Source organism: Bombina bombina, chromosome 3 (genome assembly GCF_027579735.1).
Source record: "Bombina bombina isolate aBomBom1 chromosome 3, aBomBom1.pri, whole genome shotgun sequence".
In the NCBI taxonomy this organism is placed as follows: Eukaryota; Metazoa; Chordata; class Amphibia; order Anura; family Bombinatoridae; genus Bombina; species Bombina bombina.
In genome coordinates, this window is record NC_069501.1 from 310,354,619 (window position 1) to 310,374,919 (window position 20,301).

The 20,301-nt window shown below is 37.3% G+C and overlaps 1 protein-coding gene across 1 annotated transcript in view; it reads left to right on the forward strand.

Annotated features, from left to right (window-relative positions):
* Nucleotides 1–20,301, forward strand: part of LOC128653237 (organic solute transporter subunit alpha-like) — a 130,312-nt gene that overhangs the window by 71,462 nt on the left and 38,549 nt on the right. Inside the window, exons 5-7 of the mRNA XM_053706420.1 lie at nt 3,754–3,865; nt 6,862–7,008; nt 18,950–19,055. Coding sequence (XP_053562395.1) covers nt 3,754–3,865; nt 6,862–7,008; nt 18,950–19,055 — 365 coding nt within the window. The remainder of the gene's footprint in view (nt 1–3,753; nt 3,866–6,861; nt 7,009–18,949; nt 19,056–20,301) is intronic.

The following is a 20,301-nucleotide window of genomic DNA, read 5'->3' on the forward strand; positions in this document are numbered from 1 at the left end:
AAAAATACAACCACCCCCCCCAACAGTAAAACCCACCACCCACACAACCAACCCCCCAAATAAAATACTAACTAAAAAAACCTAAGCTCCCCATTGCCCTGAAAAGAGCATTTGGATGGGCATTGCCCTTAAAAGGGCAGTTAGCTCTTTTGCGGCCCAAAGCCCTAACCTAAAAATAAAACACACCCAATACACCCTTAAAAAAACCTAACACCATCCCCCTGAAAATCGACTTACCGGGAGACGTCTTCATCCAAGCCGGGCGAAGTGATCCTCCAGACGGGCAGAAGTCTTCATTCAAGCCGGGCAGAAGTGGTCCTCCAGACGGCAGAAGTCTTCATCCAGACGGCATCTTCTATCTTCATCCATTCGGCGCGGACCGGTTCTATCTTCCAGACATCCGACGAGGAGCATCCTCTTGTGCCGACGACTACCCAACAAATGAAGGTTCCTTTAAGTGACGTCATCCAAGACGGGGTCCCTTAGATTCCGATTGGCTGATAGAATTCTATCAGCCAATCGGAATTAAGGTAGAAAAAATACTATTGGCTGATGCAATCAGCAAATAGGATTGTAGTTCAATCCTATTGGCTGATCCAGTCAGCCAATAGGATTGAGCTTGCATTCTATTGGCTGTTCCAATCAGCCAATAGGATTGAACTTCAATCCTATTGGCTGATTGCATCAGCCAATCGGAATCTAAGGGACGCCATCTTGGATGACATCACTTAAAGGTACCTTCATTCGTTGTTAGGTTTCGGATGAAGAGGATGCTCCACGTCGGATGTCTTGAAGATGGAGCCGCTCCACGCCGGATGGATGAAGATAGAAGATGCCGTCTGGATGAAGACTTCTGCCGTCTGGAGGACCACTTCTGCCCGGCTTGGATGAAGACGTCCAATAAGTCGATCTTCAGGGCGTTAGTGTTAGGTTTTTTTAAGGGTGTATTGGGTGGGTTTTATTTTTAGGTGAGGGCTTTGGGCCTCAAAAGAGCTAACTGTCCTTTTAAGGGCAATGCCCATCCACATGCACTTTTCAGGGCAATGGGGAGCTTAGGTTTTTTTAGTTAGTATTTTATTTGGGGGGTTGGTTGTGTGGGTGGTGGGTTTTACTGTTGGGGGGGGGTTGTTTGTATTTTTTTTTACAGGTAAAAGAGCTGATTACTTTGGGGCAATGTCCCGCAAAAGGCCCTTTTAAGGGCTATTGGTAGTTTAGTTTAGGCTAGGGTTTTTTTATTTTGGGGGGGGCTTTTTTTATTTTGATAGGGCTATTAGATTAGGTGTAATTAGTTTAAATATCTGATAATTTGTTTTTTATTTTCTGTAATTTAGTGTTTGGTTTTTTTTGTACTTTAGATAATTGTATATAATTTAGTTAATTGTATTTAATTTATGTAATTTATTTAATTGTAGTGTAGTGTTAGGTGTTAGTGTAACTTAGTTAATAAGTATAATGTAGGTGGCGGCGGTGTCGGGGGGGGCAAATTAGGGGTTAATAAATATAATGTAGGTGGCGGCGGTGTAAGGGGCGGCAGATTAGGGGTGTTTAGACTCTGGGTTATGTTAGGGTGTTAGGTGTAAACGTAACTTTATTCTCCCATAGGAATCAATGGGATATCGGGCAGCAGCAAACATGAGCTTTCACTGCTTTCCAACTCCCATTGATTCCTATAGCATCCGCCGCCTCCAGGGCGGTGGATTGAAAAGCAGGTACGCTGGGCCAGAATAGTAGCGAGCATACCTGGTAGAATTTTGATAACTAGCAAAAGTAGTCAGATAGTGCCAAATTTGCATTCGGAACATCTGTAGTGACGTAAGCATCGATCTGTGTCGGACTGAGACCGGCGGATCGTATGTTACGTCACAAAATCCTACTTTTGTCGGTCTGTAGGATTTGATAAATAAGGGGAATCAGGCTCGCCACAATTACGCTGCGGAATTCCAGCGTATTTGCGGTTGACGGCTTGATAAATAGGGGCCTGATGGTAAACTTGGCTAAATGACTTTACTTGTAGTTTTTTTTCTGTAAATTAGAGCATAAAACATAGTAGGCCAGATTACAAGTGGAGCAGTATTTAACGCCCCCATTCAAGTCCGCTAGAAGTAAGGTTTTTGTACGCGCTGGGTAGCAATCATATTACAAGTTGAAAGTAAAAGGTATTTGCTTGTGCGCTAACCTGATGCATGCAAAACGCTGAACTTGGAATATCGCAATCACGTTAACATATTCCCCCACAGAAGTCAACGGAGCAAAAAAGGTGAAAAAAAACCTAACACCCTACTCGCATGCAAACCCAATCACATATTCTCAAGTGCGCTAACCTGACATGAAAATATGAATATTTCACATTCCAATGTTCTTCACATAGCAGAATATGTTCTATTTATTCAAAAATACAAATTTCTACATATATTTGATGTTATTTTGGTACAATATATCTTTACATATATATACATGATTATACATAGGTATACTGTAGATATACACAGCTATATATTTAGGAATATCTATTTATAAATATTTAGAACATTTTCTGCTATGTGCAGAACATTGGAATGTGAAATGTTTACAGTAAATACACAGTATAACACTTTATTAAATATTAATATTGCATAAATATGATTTAACATGTTTTCATCTACTTGACAGCAAAGGGCTCCAATGCACTTATATATATATATATATATATATATATATATATATATTTATATATATATGTGTGTGTGTGTGTGTGTGTGTGTGTACATATGTATTTATCTGTTTATATGTGTATATATGTCTGTAAATGTACACACATAAAAAACACACACACACACACACACATATATATATATATATATATATATATATATATATATATATATATATATATATATATATATATATATATATATATATATATATAAATTCACATGTAGCATGCACTCACTGGATTTGTGACAAAAGTGCTTTATTGGCACTGTGTCTCACAAATCCAGTGAGTGTATGCTACATGTGAATTGATAACATGTTTTGCCTGGCCTTCTTCTCTTAAAGGGACATCCTATTAAAGAGGAGAAGGCCAGGCATTGTGGTGACTTAGTGCCCGGTCTAGGCACGAAACACATCAGGTGATCAACTGTGTCACACTCCCGTGTCATTCTAATAAAGGACTTTAATCTTAAGTGCTTTTTGAGTGTGAGCCTTTTTCTTTCCCTACATTCATAAAGATCTATGTCTATGGCTATGAAATAAAATTGGAAATATTTTGTATTGTCTGACGAAGAGGGTAACACACCAAAACGTTACAATAAATGGTAACGAGTGCATCCCTTTTCTTCACTACTATATATATTAATACATCAATAAAATGAACAAAATAAGGGACTAAATGAAATCAGCTTTGGTAATATTGGAGCTGAGCAAGTTTTTTTAACATGATATGAGCTTTGAAATAAGCCAGATTGCATTTTTAAAGGGCAAGACAGCCTAAAAATACTGAGATAACCTAAGTTGGAAGTGTTTTCTGATTAATTAAAATACCACTATTTAATTATGCCCATGCAAAATACCAGGGGAGTCAAGCAGAGACCCTTGAAAACCTTGTGATAACCAAGTTTTTGAATGAACTGGAATGGCTTTGATGTTGAAAACCCTGAGAAAAGCAATGCAAAACAATTTTCACAGTTCTTCTGATGGATTGGAATGGGGCAAGTATTACCAATTATCAATGTATAATTAATGAAATATTTTTATATTTTTCCATTTGCACAGGCAAACTTTATTTGTATTGAAGTTGGGGACCTTTCAATTAGCTTTCCTTAGACCGCTATCTATGTTTCTGGCTATTGTGCTGTGGGCAAATGGAACCTTTGTCATAGGCAATGTAAGTATTTATCTATCTTCTCCTGCCTTTTATGTTTAATATCACCCAAGCTGGGTTGGATTTATGTAAACCTTGCTATGTTCTAACTTTATTTTCCCTTGTATAACAATGCTTTTCAGATGTTGCATGTAATTGTATACATCTTAAAGAAATGCCATCTGTATACTTCCTTCTTTCTTTTCCTTTTGCTTTTCTTAAAGAGACAGTAAGGACAAAATTAAACTTTCATGATTCAGATAGAGCCTGCAATTTAAATCACTTGCTTCTTTTATCTAATTTGCTTTGTTCTCTTTTGTTGAAAAGCATACCTAAATAGGCTAAGGAGAAGCAAGGTACTTCTGGGAGCTAGATGTTTATCGGGGCTTGCCCAATGTGTTCAGCTAGATCCCAGTAGTGAATTGCTGCTTCTTTCCCAAAGGATACTAAGAGAATGAAGCAAATTTGATAATAGAAGTAAATTGTTATAAGCAGGGGAGAAACTACAGGGGGTGCAGAGGTTCGAGGTTTATTTTTTTTTTACAATAAAAAACGTTGACCTGCCACTGCCTGCACTGATATCATGTGAGTGTGACATGATGCTTCACTAGTGTCTTTGTCTCTGACTACAGGGGTTAGTCTTTCTGTTTTACCCATTGGTGTTTGTGTGTGTGTTTGTGTGTGTGTGTGTATATGTAATTGTGTGTGTATTTATGCATGTATATATGTGTGTGTGTATGTTTGTGGAACCAGCAAATTACAGACCTTGTTACTACAGCATGGGGGGGGGGTAAACAGTGTCAGTCTATACAGTACCACTATATACAGTATGGGAGGGCTGAACTATGTCACAGACTACTGTGGTCACTTTATAAAGTACTGGGGCGGGTAGGGTCAGGCCAGCCATCTCACCGGCAGATTACAGACTGTGTCATTAACTCACTATATACAGTACTGGTGGGTTAAACAGTGTGACTATATACAGTAATAGGGGGTCAGACCATCTCACAGACTGTGGACACAGGGTACCTCCTTTTGCAGACATGTAATCTGATTCACATTTTTTTTCTGTGTTAAATGTTAAAAAAAAAAAAGATATGTATCAAATTCACTTCTTTTTTTTTTGGGGGGGGGGGGGGTCCTTCTTAGATTCTTGCCCCTGGGCCCTGTGGTTTCTAGTTACACCTCTGGTTATAAGTAAATGTAGGCTTGTAATAAGTAGCCTTAAAGTTATCAGACAAATAAAGGAACTTTCATCATGAAGTATTTTATACTTCATGACTGAAAGTCCCATTTATTTGTTCCACTGGTAAATCCTAGCATTTCACAAACGTTAGGATTTACCATCACTTTATTTTTGTAAGAATCAATTCCATCAAGTATGGCAAAAAAACGTTTCTGGTTAAAATTTTAGAAAAGTAAACTAGAGCTTTTCCAGGTTAGAGGTAAATATTAATGACAAGTACATCACTAGAATGAACATGTAAAATATTATACTGGTTATGTTATTACAAAAATATATTACAATTATAAACAGGTTTAGGAAGCAATGATAAATGAGTTGTGCAAATTAATGTTACTTGTACTGACTCTGAATAGCTAGAAAAATAGTAGATCATTTGAAATGCACAGACAGGTAACATTATACAACATGAAATGCAAAAGTATTCTACCTATTACATTAAAGGGGCAAATGTGAATAAAATAAATAATGATAGCAGAGGGTTTGATGCAGACAGTGGGTACAAGTGGTGCATATACATGATGAGAGCACATTCAGCCACTACTTAAATTCTTAGTAAAAATAAATAAATAGGAAGAGCTAAAATAGATAGATAGATAGAAACATAGAGCTGCCCTTATGTCAACCCACCAGGATGCTTTGGAGTGTTCTGGGCACATACTAAGTTTATCTATGGGGGTGCAGGTACTGAATTACAACAGTATTTTTTCATCTTTAAAGGGATACTAAACCCAATTATTTTCTTTCATGATTCATATAGAGCATGCCATTTTAAGCAACTTTCTAATTTACTATCAATCTTTCTTCATTCTCTTGCTATATTTATTTGAAAAGTAGGAATGCAAACCTTGGGAGCCGGACCAGCACCTGGGTTGCGCTTGCTGATTGGTGGCTAAATGTAGCCATTAATGAGCAAGTGCTATTCAGGGTGCTGAAGCTAAAATGGGCTGGCTCATTAGCTTTACATTCCTGGTTTTCTAATAAAGATAGCAAGAGAACAAAGAAAAATCGATAATAAAAGTAAATTAGAAAGTTGCTTAAAATTGCATGCTCTATCTGAATTAATCCTTTTAACATTGCTGGTCAGAAAAAAAATCAGTCCTTTGCACCAACTAGTTGGATGAGGCATCACTAATGAAAAGGATGGCTTATTCCAAATGATAAAAGGTAAGATAAAAATCTTCTTTAAAGTAAGTATAGTCTTATGGAACATGTTATGGTGCTTTTCCAGTAAAGAATCTCCCGTAATTACTATTTATGAAAATTTTATATGATTTTATTCCAGTGCATAACAGAAATGTTCCTTCTATTGATTAAACCGTTTCTACCTGTAGTTAAAGGGTAAGTCTAGTCAAAATTAAACTTTCATGATTCAGATAGGGCATGCAATTGTAAACAACTTTCCAATTTACTTCTATTATCTAATTTGCTCAATTCTTTAGATATCCTTTGTTGAAGAAATAGCAATGCACATGTGTGAGCCAATCACACAAGGCCTCTATGTGCAGCAACCAATCAGCAGCTACTGAGCATATCTAGATATGCTTTTCAGCAAGTGATATCAAGAGAATGAAGCACATTAGATAATAGAAGTAAATTAGAAAGTTGTTTAAAATGAGATGCTCTTTCTAAATCACGAAAGAAAAAAATTGGGTTTCATGTCCCTTTAATACGTTCAACATCTTGACTGTAATTTTAAAAACTATTTTACTATTCTGTGCCATTTTGAATATATATATACGTATTTTATGCTAAATATTACTCTGTTTTGTTTCAGTCATCACCAAGTAAAGCAACAATCTGGATTAGTGTATCAGTGGGAGTCATCACAATAACTGCTCTTTGGGCACTTGGAATTATGTTCAATCTTGTTAGACCTCACCTGACTTTCACAAACATTATTCCAAAATATGCAGCTTTTGAGGTAAACTATATAGAAACATAGAATATAACAGTGTATTGTGCAAAAATTATTGTATAGAGCTTTTTCTAAGCCATTCTGTCAAAAACTATTAGAAACATGAGGTATGAGGTATTTTTTCAGTGGTACTCATAGACTTATGTAAAGCCAGATTATTGCAGGTTGAAAGTAAACTTGTTCACTTGAGCGCAATTTAATTTAATGTGTGTCGGGATAACGCGACTTCAGAGCTCTGGTTAACTGTAACGTTTAACAAAAAAGTTGCACAAAACACATCAAAATTATATTTAAAACTACAATTACACTCATAGTTACACTATCTAATAAAAATGATTAAAAAAATATTGCATAAAAAAGGTCTTTAACATAAAGATACATACATGGCTAAATATGTTTAAGTATATATATATATGTGAGTGTGTGTACGTATTTATGTATTTATATGTGTATTTATGTATTTACAGACATATATACAAATATAAATATGTATACATATATGTATTTTTAAACAGATATTCCTATATATATATATATATATATATATATATATATATATATATATATATATATATATATATATATATCTGTATATATGTATACCTATATATATATATATATAATCATATATATATATATATATATATATATATATATATATTTTTTTTTTTTTACCAAAACAACATCAGATATATGTGGAAATATGTATTTAAGAGTAAATAGAACATAGAACACATTCTGCTATGTGAAGAACATTGGAATGTCTCATGCCGGGTTAGTGCACTTGGGAAAACGCCATTGGGTTTGCGAGACTTGTTGGGTGTTAGGTTTTTTCCACTTTTTCCACTCTATTAAAGTCTATGGGGGAATATGTTAACACGGTTGTGACGTTCCAAGTTTAGGTTGCGCTAAAGCAATGTTGCCTGTACAAGCCCTTCTCTGTTAAATTGGATTCACCATGGACTTGTAATATCAAGTTGTGTGCTAGTGTTAGCGCAGTCCAGCTATATTGCTTATCGCATCTAGCAATATCATTAGCACGCAACTTGTAATCTGGCATGGTAATATCGTGCGCTCAGTAGTATTACGCAAGCTATAGTACTCATGTCCGATATCACAGGTGCATAATTTCCCACAGATGAAAGATTTCATGTCAGATAACTGTTGACACAAAGCTAATGGAGAGCAAAATAATGAAGTTTTTCATTTAGTTCTTTAATATACACTTTTATTGTAAATGTTACATATAAGACACGGATACTCATACATACACAAATACACATACACACATACATACACAAATAAACATACATAAACATACACACATACATACACAAATAAACATACATAAACAAACACACATACATTCACAAAAACACATACATATACAAAAACACATACATATACAAACAAATACACATACATACGCAAATACACATACATACACAAATACACATACATGCACAAATACATAAACACACATACATACACAAAGACACATACATACACAAACACACATACATACATAAACATACACAAATACACAAACACACATACATACAAAAATACACATACATACAAAAATACACATACAGTCGTATGCAAAAGTTTAGGCGTCCTTGACAATTTACATGATTTTCACGCATAAATAATTGGGTGGTTGGATCAGCAATTTCATTTTGATCTATCAAATAACTGAAGGACAGAGTAATATCTCAGTTATGGTGGATGTTCCATCATGCTGTGGGGCTGTGTGGCCAGTGCCGGTACTGGGAATCTTGTTAAAGTTGAGTGTCGCATGGATTTCACTCAATATCAGCAGATACTTGAGAATAAAGTTGAGGAATCAGTCACAAAGTTGAAGTTACGCTAGGGCTGGATATTTCAACAAGACAACGACCCAAAACACTGCTTAATATCTACTCTCGCATTTATGCAGAGGAACAAGTACAATGTTATGGAATGGCCATCCCAGTCCCCAGACCTGAATATCATTAATATCATTGAACATCTGTGGGGTGATTTGAAGCGGGCTGTCCATGCTCAGCAACCATCAAACCTAACAGAACTTGAGATGTTTTGCAAGGAGGAATGGTCCAAAATACCTTTATCCAGAATCCAGACACTCATTACAGGCTATAGGAAGCGTCTAGAGGCTGTTATTTCTGCTAAAGGAGGCTCTACTAAATATTGATGCAAAATTTCTGTTGGGGTGCCTAGATTTATGCACCTGTCTAATTTCGTTTGGATGCATATTGCACATTTTCTGTTAATCCAATAAACCTAATTTCATTACTGAAATATTACTGTGTCCTTCAGTTATTTGATAGATCAAAATGAAATTGCTGATCCAAACACCCAATTATTTATAAATGAAAATCAAGGAAATTGTCAGGGGTGCCTAAACTTTTGAATACGACTGTACATACACAAATACACTCACATACACAAGTACCTTCCCACTACTGCTCCTTGTCATGTACCTTATCTCTTTATCCATTCCCCAAAACCTTTTTTTTTTTTTAAATCATTTTGAATCCTTTGTTTTCATGCCTTAATTCAAAATGTGTTATTTTAAAGCACAAACATATCATGCACTAATACTTAATACCAGACTTTCAAAATTGTTAAATGCAAAGTGGTATTTCATATCATGTGCAACTATTAACCAATGACTTAATATAAATGCAAAAAATGTGCTTCTACCACTTCCTGTTGAAAGGGCGCGCTATAAAAGTATTGGGTGCGATAAAAATGCTTTAGTTAAACATTTTAACCAACAACTTTTAATACCTGTTTCTGCTTTATGTATTGTTTGTGCAATGCCAAGCACAGAATAAGAAACAGACGGCTAGATTACGAGTTTTGAGCTATGAGCGGTGCTGTGCTAACTTGCACGTTATTGTCACCGCTCACTTCCCTACAGCGCTGGCATTACAGGTTTTCATAAACCCAGCGTTATTAGGCGAGAAGTGAGCGTAGAGCAAAATTGTGCTCCATACCACACTCCAATACCATCGCTGCTTAAGTCAGCGGTGAGCTGGTTTTACGTGCTCATGCACGATTTCCCCATAGACATCAATGGAGAGAGCCAGCTGAAAAAAGCCTAATACCTGCAAAAAAGCAGCGTAAAGCTCCGTATCGCAGCCCCATTGATTCCTATGGGGAAACTAAAATTATGTTTACACCTAACACCCTAACATGAACCCCGAGTCTAAACACCCTTAATCTTACACTTATGAACCCCTAATCTGCCACCCCCGACATCACCGACACCTACATTATACTTATAAACCCCTAATCTGCTGCCCCCGACATTGCTGACACCTACATTATTTTGTAGCTGACTAATGTGGCATGACGTGTCTGAGAGTGCAATGTGTAAATTAAGCAGTTAATGTATTATGGTGTAGTTCAAAATGTAATTTAAAAAATGAAATAAAGAAATAACAACAACATTTTTTTTTCATGATTTGCAAAATGAAGTCATCCTTTTCTGTGATTTGGGAGGATTGTTTTCCCAGTAACAGTACAAAGCTGAAGAATTTCTGCTTAGAATTTCCTCAAATGAATATGAAAATATAGATTAGAGGATATGTAGGCCTGAGCACAGGATGTCTACTATTTTAGCACTGGCTTTTTGAAGTTCTTTTACAATAGCTTCCCCTGCTAATACTTCCTCTAATGCCCAAGGGAAATAGATTTTTATGATAAATATGGTTTTGAAGTCAAAGGGTTATAATTAATATTATGGCTACAGTGCCAACATATTTGAAAATTACACAAAAAATTATGAAATTGTCAACTGTACATTTTACGAGTTGATATTAATTTTTACCTGAAAAAGCCATATTAGGCAGTTAAATCAGCTGCCAGTCACATTTTGTGTTCATGTAGGTCTGCAGAAACCCCAATGAAATGCCTGACAGAAGCCAGGATTCTTACCGTTTTGGTATGATTACTAAGGATGTTCATTTATTCGGAATTCAGCATTTGTTAATGAAATTAATGCTGAAAATATCTAAGGTCTGCAACATTTGGCACTGGATTTAATAGAGTAATAGTGAAACACACAAATATCTGCGCAAATCCAGAATAAACACCCATCCCTAATGATTACCCAATCCGAGTGTATGAAAATCTGATTTTTCCCATTTTATCACATGATTAATTCTTGGCAGGTTAACTAATTTATGAAGCAATGTTTCGTACATATTGGAATGACATAGAATACTAGACCAAAAATACAACAACTTGGAATGACAGAATACTAGTCACTTACGCCTAGATTTAGAGTTCTGCAGTAGCCGTCAAAAGCAGCGTTAAGGGGTCCTAACGCTGCTTTTTACCGCCCGCTGGTATTTAGAGTCAGCCAGGAAAGGGTCTAACGCTTACTTTCCAGCCGCGACTATTCCATACCGCTACCTAACTACACTTATTAACCCCTAATCTGCCAACCGGACCTCGCCGCCACTATAATAAATGTATTAACCCCTAAACTGCCACACTCCCGCCTCACAAACCCTATAATAAATAGTATTAACCCCTAATCTGCCCTCCCTAACATCGCCGCCACCTAACTTCAAGTATTAACCCCTAATCTGCCGACCGGACCTCGCCGCTACTTTAATAAATGTATTAACCCCTAAAGCTAAGTCTAACCCTAACCCTAACACCCCCCCTAAGTTAAATATAATTTTATTCTAACAAAATAAATGAACTCTTATTAAATAAAGTATTCCTATTTAAAGCTAAATACTTACCTGTAAAATAAACCCTAATATAGCTACAATATAACAAATAATTATATTGTAGCTATTTTAGGATTTATATTTATTTTACAGGCAACTTTGTATTTATTTTAACTAGATACAATAGCTATTAAATAGTTAATAACTATTTAATAGCTACCTAGTTAAAATAATTACAAAATTACCTGTAAAATAAATCCTAACATAAGTTACAATTAAACCTAACACTACACTATCAATAAATTAATTAACCGCTAGATTTGGAGTTTTGTCAGTAACGACCCGAAAAACTAACGCCGGCTTTTTTCTGGCCGCACCATAAAAATAACTCTGGTATTGAGAGTCCACAGAATGGCTGCGTTAGGCTCCAAAAAAGGAGCGTAGAGCATTTTTAACGCTGCTTCAACTCTCAATACCAGAGTTGCTTACGCAAGCGGCCAGCCTCAAAAACGTGCTCGTGCACGATTCCCCCATAGGAAACAATGGGGCTGTTTGAGCTTAAAAAAAACCTAACACCTGCAAAAAAGCCGCGTTCAGCTCTTAACGCAGCCCCATTGTTTGCTATGGGGAAACACTTCCTACGTCTGCACCTAACACCCTAACATGTACCCCGAGTCTAAACACCCCTAACCTTACACTTATTAACCCCTAATCTGCCGCCCCCGCTATCGCTGACACCTGCATTTTATTTTTAACCCCTAATCTGCCGCTCCGTAAACCGCCGCTACTTACATTATCCCTATGTACCCCTAATCTGCTGCCCCTAACACTGCCGACCCCTATATTATATTTATTAACCCCTAATCTGCCCCCCTCAACGTCGCCTCCACCTGCCTACACTTATTAACCCCTAATCTGCCGAGCGGACCTGAGCGCTACTATAATAAAGTTATTAACCCCTAATCCGCCTCACTAACCCTATAATAAATAGTATTAACCCCTAATCTGCCCTCCCTAACATCGCCGACACCTAACTTCAATTATTAACCCCTAATATGCCGACTGGAGCTCACCGCTACTCTAATAAATGTATTAACCCCTAAAGCTAAGTCTAACCCTAACACTAACACCCCCCTAAGTTAAATATAATTTAAATCTAACGAAATTAATTAACTCTTATTAAATAAATTATTCCTATTTAAAGCTAAATACTTACCTGTAAAATAAATCCTAATATAGCTACAATATAAATTGTAATTATATTATAACTATTTTAGGATTAATATTTATTTTACAGGTAACTTTGTATTTATTTTAACCAGGTACAATAGCTATTAAATAGTTAAGAACTATTTAATAGCTAAAATAGTTAAAATAATTACAAATTTACCTGTAAAAGAAATCCTAACCTAAGTTAAAATTAAACCTAACACTAGACTATCAATAAATTAATTAAATAAACTACCTACAATTACCTACAATTAACCTAACACTACACTATCAATAAATAAATTAAATACAATTGCTACAAATAAATACAATTAAATAAACTAGCTAAAGTACAAAAAATAAAAAAGAACTAAGTTACAAAAAATAAAAAAAATATTTACAAACATAAGAAAAATATTACAACAATTTTAAACTAATTACACCTACTCTAAGCCCCCTAATAAAATAACAAAGCCCCCCAAAATAAAAAAATGCCCTACCCTATTCTAAATTACTAAAGTTCAAAGCTCTTTTACCTTACCAGCCCTGAACAGGGCCCTTTGCGGGGCATGCCCCAAGAAATACAGCTCTTTTGCCTGTAAAAAAAACCATACAATACCCAAGCCCCCCAACATTGCAACCCACCACCCACATACCCCTAATCTAACCCAAACCCCCCTTAAATAAACCTAACACTAAGCCCCTGAAGATCATCCTACCTTGTCTTCACCTCACCGGGTATCACACCGATCTGTCCAGAAGAGCTCCTCCGATGTCCTGATCCAAGCCCAAGCGGGGGGCTGAAGAGGTCCATGATCCGGCTGAAGTCTTCATCCAAGCGGGGCAGAAGAGGTCTTCCATCCGATTGAAGTCTTCATCCAATCGGCATCCATCCGGAGCGAAGCGGCAGCATCCTGAAGACCTCCACCGCGGAACATCCATCCTGGCCGACGACTGAACGACGAATGACGGTTCCTTTAAATGACGTCATCCAAGATGGCGTCCCTCGAATTCCGATTGGCTGATAGGATTCTATCAGCCAATCGGAATTAAGGTAGGAATATTCTGATTGGCTGATGGAATCAGCCAATCAGAATCAAGTTCAATCCGATTGGCTGATCCAATCAGCCAATCAGATTGAGCTCGCATTCTATTGGCTGTTCCGATCAGCCAATAGAATGCGAGCTCAATCTGATTGGCTGATCGGATCAGCCAATCGGATTGAACTTGATTCTGATTGGCTGATTCCATCAGCCAATCAGAATATTCCTACCTTAATTCCGATTGGCTGATAGAATCCTATCAGCCAATCGGATTTCGAGGGACGCCATCTTGGATGACGTCATTTAAAGGAACCGTCATTCGTCGTTCAGTCGTCGGCCAGGATGGATGTTCCGCGGTGGAGGTCTTCAGGATGCTGCCGCTTCGCTCCGGATGGATGCCGCTTGGATGAAGACTTCAATCGGATGGAAGACCTCTTCTGCCCCACTTGGATGAAGACTTCAGCCGGATCATGGACCTCTTCAGCCCCCCGCTTGGGCTTGGATCAGGACATCGGAGGAGCTCTTCTGGACGGATCGGTGTGATACCCGGTGAGGTGAAGACAAGGTAGGATGATCTTCAGGGGCTTAGTGTTAGGTTTATTTAAGAGGCGTTTGGGTTAGATTAGGGGTATGTGGGTGGTGGGTTGTAATGTTGGGGGGCTTGGGTATTGTATGTTTTTTTTTACAGGCAAAAGAGCTGTATTTCTTGGGGCATGCCCCGCAAAGGGCCCTGTTCAGGGCTGGTAAGGTAAAAGAGCTTTGAACTTTAGTAATTTAGAATAGGGTAGGGCATTTTTTTATTTTGGGGGGCTTTGTTGTTTTATTAGGGGGCTTAGAGTAGGTGTAATTAGTTTAAAATTGTTGTAATATTTTTCTTATGTTTGTAAATATTTTTTTATTTTTTGTAACTTAGTTCTTTTTTATTTTTTGTACTTTAGCTAGTTTATTTAATTGTATTTATTTGTAGCAATTGTATTTAATTTATTTATTGATAGTGTAGTGTTAGGTTAATTGTAGGTAATTGTAGGTAGTTTATTTAATTAATTTATTGATAGTCTAGTGTTAGGTTTAATTTTAATTTAGGTTAGGATTTCTTTTACAGGTAAATTTGTAATTATTTTAACTATTTTAGCTATTAAATAGTTCTTAACTATTTAATAGCTATTGTACCTGGTTAAAATAAATACAAAGTTGCCTGTAAAATAAATATTAATCCTAAAATAGCTATAATATAATAATAATTTATATTGTAGCTATATTAGGATTTATTTTACAGGTAAGTATTTAGCTTTAAATAGGAATAATTTATTTAATAAGAGTTAATTAATTTTGTTAGATTTAAATTATATTTAACTTAGGGGGGTGTTAGTGTTAGGGTTAGACTTAGCTTTAGGGGTTAATACATTTATTAGAATAGCGGTGAGCTCCGGTCGGAAGATTAGGGGTTAATAATTGAAGTTAGGTGTCGGCGATGTTAGGGAGGGCAGATTAGGGGTTAATACTATTTATTATAGGGTTAGTGAGGCGGATTAGGGGTTAATAACTTTATTATAGTAGCGCTCAGGTCCGGTCGGCAGATTAGGGGTTAATAAGTGTAGGCAGTTGGAGGCGACATTGAGGGGGGCAGATTAGGGGTTAATAAATATAATATAGGGGTCGGCGGTGTTAGGGGCAGCAGATTAGGGGTACATAAGGATAACGTAGGTGGCGGCGCTTTGCGGTCGGCAGATTAGGGGTTAATAAGTGTAGGTAGGTGGAGGCGACGTTGTGGGGGGCAGGTTAGGGGTTAATAAATATAATACAGGGGTCGGCGGTGTTAGGGGCAGCAGATTAGGGGTACATAAGGATAACGTAGGTGGCGGTCGGCAGATTAGGGGTTAAAAAATTGTATTTGAGTGTCGGCGATGTGGGGGGACCTCGGTTTAGGGGTACATAGGTAGTTTATGGGTGTTAGTGTACTTTAGAGTACAGTAGTTAAGAGCTTTATGAACCGGCGTTAGCCCAGAAAGCTCTTAACTACTGACTTTTTTCCTGCGGCTGGAGTTTTGTCGTTAGATGTCTAACGCTCACTTCAGACACGACTCTAAATACCGGAGTTAGAAAGATCCCATTGAAAAGATAGGATACGCAATTTACGTAAGGGGATCTGCGGTATGAAAAAGTCGCGGCTGAAAAGTGAGCGTTAGACCCTATTTTGAGTGACTCCAAATACCGGCAGTAGCCTAAAACCAGCGTTAGGAGCCTCTAACGCTGGTTTTCACGGCTAACGCCAAACTACAAATCTAGGTGTTAATAAATTAACTACAAGTACATACAATTAAATAAACTAAACTAAATTACAAAAAAATTACAAGAATTTTAAGCTAATTACACCTACTCTAAGCCCCCTAATAAAATAACAAAGCCCCCCAAAATAAAAAAAATTCCCTACCCTAATCTAAATTAAAAAAGTTAACAGCTCTATTACCTTACCAGCCCTTAAAAGGGATTTTTGCGGGGCATGCCCCAAAGACATCAGCTCTTTTGCCTGTAAAAAAACCCACAATACCACCCCCCAACATTACAACCCACCACCCACAAACCCCTACTTTAACCCAAACCCCCCTTAAATAAACCTAACACTACCCCCCTGAAGATCTCCCTACCTTGAGTCGTCTTCACCCAGCCGAGCACCGATGGACCAAAAGAAGACATCCGGAGCAGCAGAAGTCTTCATCCTATCCGGTCAGAAGAGGACATCCAGACCGGCAGACATCTTCATCCAAGCGGCATCTTCTATCTTCATCCATCCGACGAGGAGCGGCTCCATCATCAAGACCTCCGGCGCGGAACATCCTTCTTCAATGACGACTACCCAACGAATGAAGGTTCCTTTAAGTGACGTCATCCAAGATGGCGTCCCTCGAATTCCGATTGGCTGATAGGATTCTATCAGCCAATCGGAATTAAGGTAGGAAAAATCTGATTGGCTGATTGAATCAGCCAATCAGATTCAAGTTCAATCGGATTGGCTGATCCAATTAGCCAATCAGATTGAGCTCGCATTCTATTGGCTGATCGGAACATAGTTAATAGTGTAATGCAGGGGTCAGTGATAGCGGGGGCGGCAGATTAGGGGTTAATAAGTGTAAGATTATGGGGTGTTTAGACTCGGGGTACATGTTAGGGTGTTAGGTGCAGACTTAGAAACTGTTTCCCCATAGGAAACAATGTGGCTGCGTTAGGAGCTGAACGCTGGTTTTTTGCAGGTGTTATGTTTTTTTTCAGCCCAAACTGCCCCATTGTTTCCTATGGGGGAATCGTGCACAAGCACGTTTTTCCAGCTAGCCGCTACCGTAAGCAACGCTGGTATTGAGAGTTGAAGTGGCGGTAAATATGCCTGTACGCTCCCTTTTTGGAGCCTAACGCAGCCCTTCAGAGAACTCTAAATACCAGCGTTGTTTAGAAGTAGCGCTAGAAAAAAAACATGCGTAGCTAACGCACCCCTTTGGCCGCAAAACTCTAAATCTAGGTGTTAGCTATTTCAAATTAAACATACAATGCGTGTGTGTATAGTTATTATTATCATTGTTATTATTATTAATTAAAAGAGTGGAAGAGTATATAAATTACATTACATTACTGTAGGTATATTCTAATATTACTGCAAAATTGTAGTTCTACAAGTAAATTGATATTTCCTGTATGTGGAATTTTTTACATGAAAATAACTCAACTATTTAAAGGGACATAATACTCATATGCTAAATCACTTGAAACTGATGCAGTATAATTGTAAAAAGCTGACAGGAAAATATCACCTGAGCATCTCTATGTAAAAAATGAAGATATTTTACCTCACAACTTCCTCAGCTCAGCAGAGTAAGTTCTGTGTAAAAAGTTATACTTCAGCTGCTGTCCAGCTGCAGGTAAATAAAAATAAAAAATGAAGAAATGAACTGCAGCCAATCAGCGTCAACAGTGCTGAGGTCATGAACTCTTTTACTGTGATCTCATGAGATTTCACTTAACTCTCATGATATTTCATAGTAAACTTCCTTAAACTGAATATGGAAATAAGATGAGTGTGCACGAGGCTCAATCCCTTAGCTGTCCCGAGACATACATACTGATTTGCTGCTTAGAAGTCCTTTACAATGGGATGTGGCTACTGAGGACATTTTGAGGTAAAATAACTTTCTTTTTTACATAGAGAAGTTCAGGTGATATTTCCTAGTCAGCTTTTTACAACTATGCTGCATCACTTTCAAGTGTTTCAACATTTGGGTATCACGACCCTTTAAGGGACATTCTTCTGTAAATGTTTCTCCCCTTTAGTGTGCTCCCACTGATCCATTTTACCCGCTGGAGTGTATTACAGTGCTTACAAATAGCTTTTTTTAACCTTTATTTTGCATGTTTAAATAGCAAATTTTGCCTGTTGGATTCACCTCCTATATTGAAAATGTAAATTCCATCAATATTGGCTATAGCTTAAAGGGACAATAAACCCCACATTTTTCTTTCATGATTTAGAAATAGCATGCAGTTTTAAACAACTTTCTAAATTACTTCTATTAGCTATTTTGCTTCATTCTCTTGATATTCTTTGCTGAAAAGCATATCTAGATAGGCTCAGTAGCTGCTGATTGGTTGCTGCACATAGATGCTTCATGTGATTGGCTCTCCCATGTGCATTGTTCTTTCTTCAACAAAGGATATCTAAAAAATGAAGCAAATTAGATAATAGAAGTAAATTGGAAAGTTGTTTAAAATTGTATTCTCTATCTGAATCATGAAAGAAAAAATGTGGGTTTAGTGTCCCTTTAAGGCAGCAGCATAAATCAACCTCCCAGTGAGTTGTACGAAAGAGAACTCAGCCCATTTGAGAGCTTTTCCTGTAGTTGTATTGAATATAATGCATTATTATCAGTTGCTTGCCTGAGTACAGTGTCTCTTTAATGTTTTCTCTATTTAATTTGCCTATTTATTTATTTATTTATTTACTTATTTATTTATTTATAGTTTATTGTTATTCTGAGCCAACTGCAAACATCTATCATCACTATTCTTGGTACTACTGGTGTCATTTCATGTGTTCCACCTCTGCCTGGTCCATCTCGAGCTTCATGTAAGTATAATTTGTTTTTGTGAATGGGTATATGTCACTTTAATATTGTTCTTAAAGGAATATAAAGCTGTAAAAACAGTAATCTTTAGCGTGTTTGAGTATTTTCTTGTCAAATTATTGCACACATATAGCTATGTCTTTAACCCCCTGAAAATGTACTTCTGCGCTTTAGCTGAACATAGTCTGTTAAGCCAAACACAAGCAGCATATGTGCATAGCCACTGGACACTGCCTTATGTTGTGTCCTAGGTTAAGGAGTTTAATGGCCCCTGAGCTAATCAAAAATAGGGGGGGCAACAGAATCTGCCAAGCCCTAGGGCAGTAAAAACCATACACTACTGGCTGTAAATACTGATGCAAATTTAAAAAAGAATGGCTAATTTACATAATGGTCTAGATTATGAGTGGAGTGCTATTGTTTGTGCGCAAACAATATCGGCTTTTTTTTTTTGTTTTTTTGTGCATGTCGGAAATAGTGTGCATATTACAGGTTGAAAGAAATGCGTTTGCTCAAGCGCAATTTACACTCATCGGGTTACATAAAGGGTAGGGGAAAAAAAAAGTTGCATTAAACACAACCTAAATACATGTAAAGGTACAGTTACACTCATATAAACACTATCTAATAAAAATTATTTGAAATAAAAAATTATAATAAAGTTATAATGGCTGAAAGATAAATGGTACAAGGTGCTTAACAAAAAAGGGATTTAATATATATATATAATATATATATATATATATATATATATATTAAGGTTTAAACCATCTATTCCGTCCTTCTTACTGACTAATACCCTTATCTAGTAAATAAGACACAACACCATTTGTTTGGGAGAAAGAACCGGTCACGGTTCACGTTTATTAAATAAACGCTTTAACTTGTGCCTAAGAGTCATTCCAATTACCCTTAGGCACTTGATCAACCTATCAACGAAACTTGGCAACAAGTTTGTAATCCTCAACGTTGGCGGCATCTCACCCTAACCTAGCCCCTATTAGCAGATGGTCAAGGCCCCTTTCGATACCTGCAGCGTGACACCCGGCTGTCACGCCCCATGGCACTCAGAGAGAGCTGTGATGTTCAGAGGTCTTCGGTCCAATTGCGAGGGAGAGGACCCCCAGGCCGGCGCCTGGCAGGCATAACCCCTCCCTTTTCCCCGGACCGTCACTCTTCTCTCCTTGTGCCCGCTCCCCAGGGCATTGACCACCCGCCTGCTGAGGCATATCCAACCAGCCCAGTAAG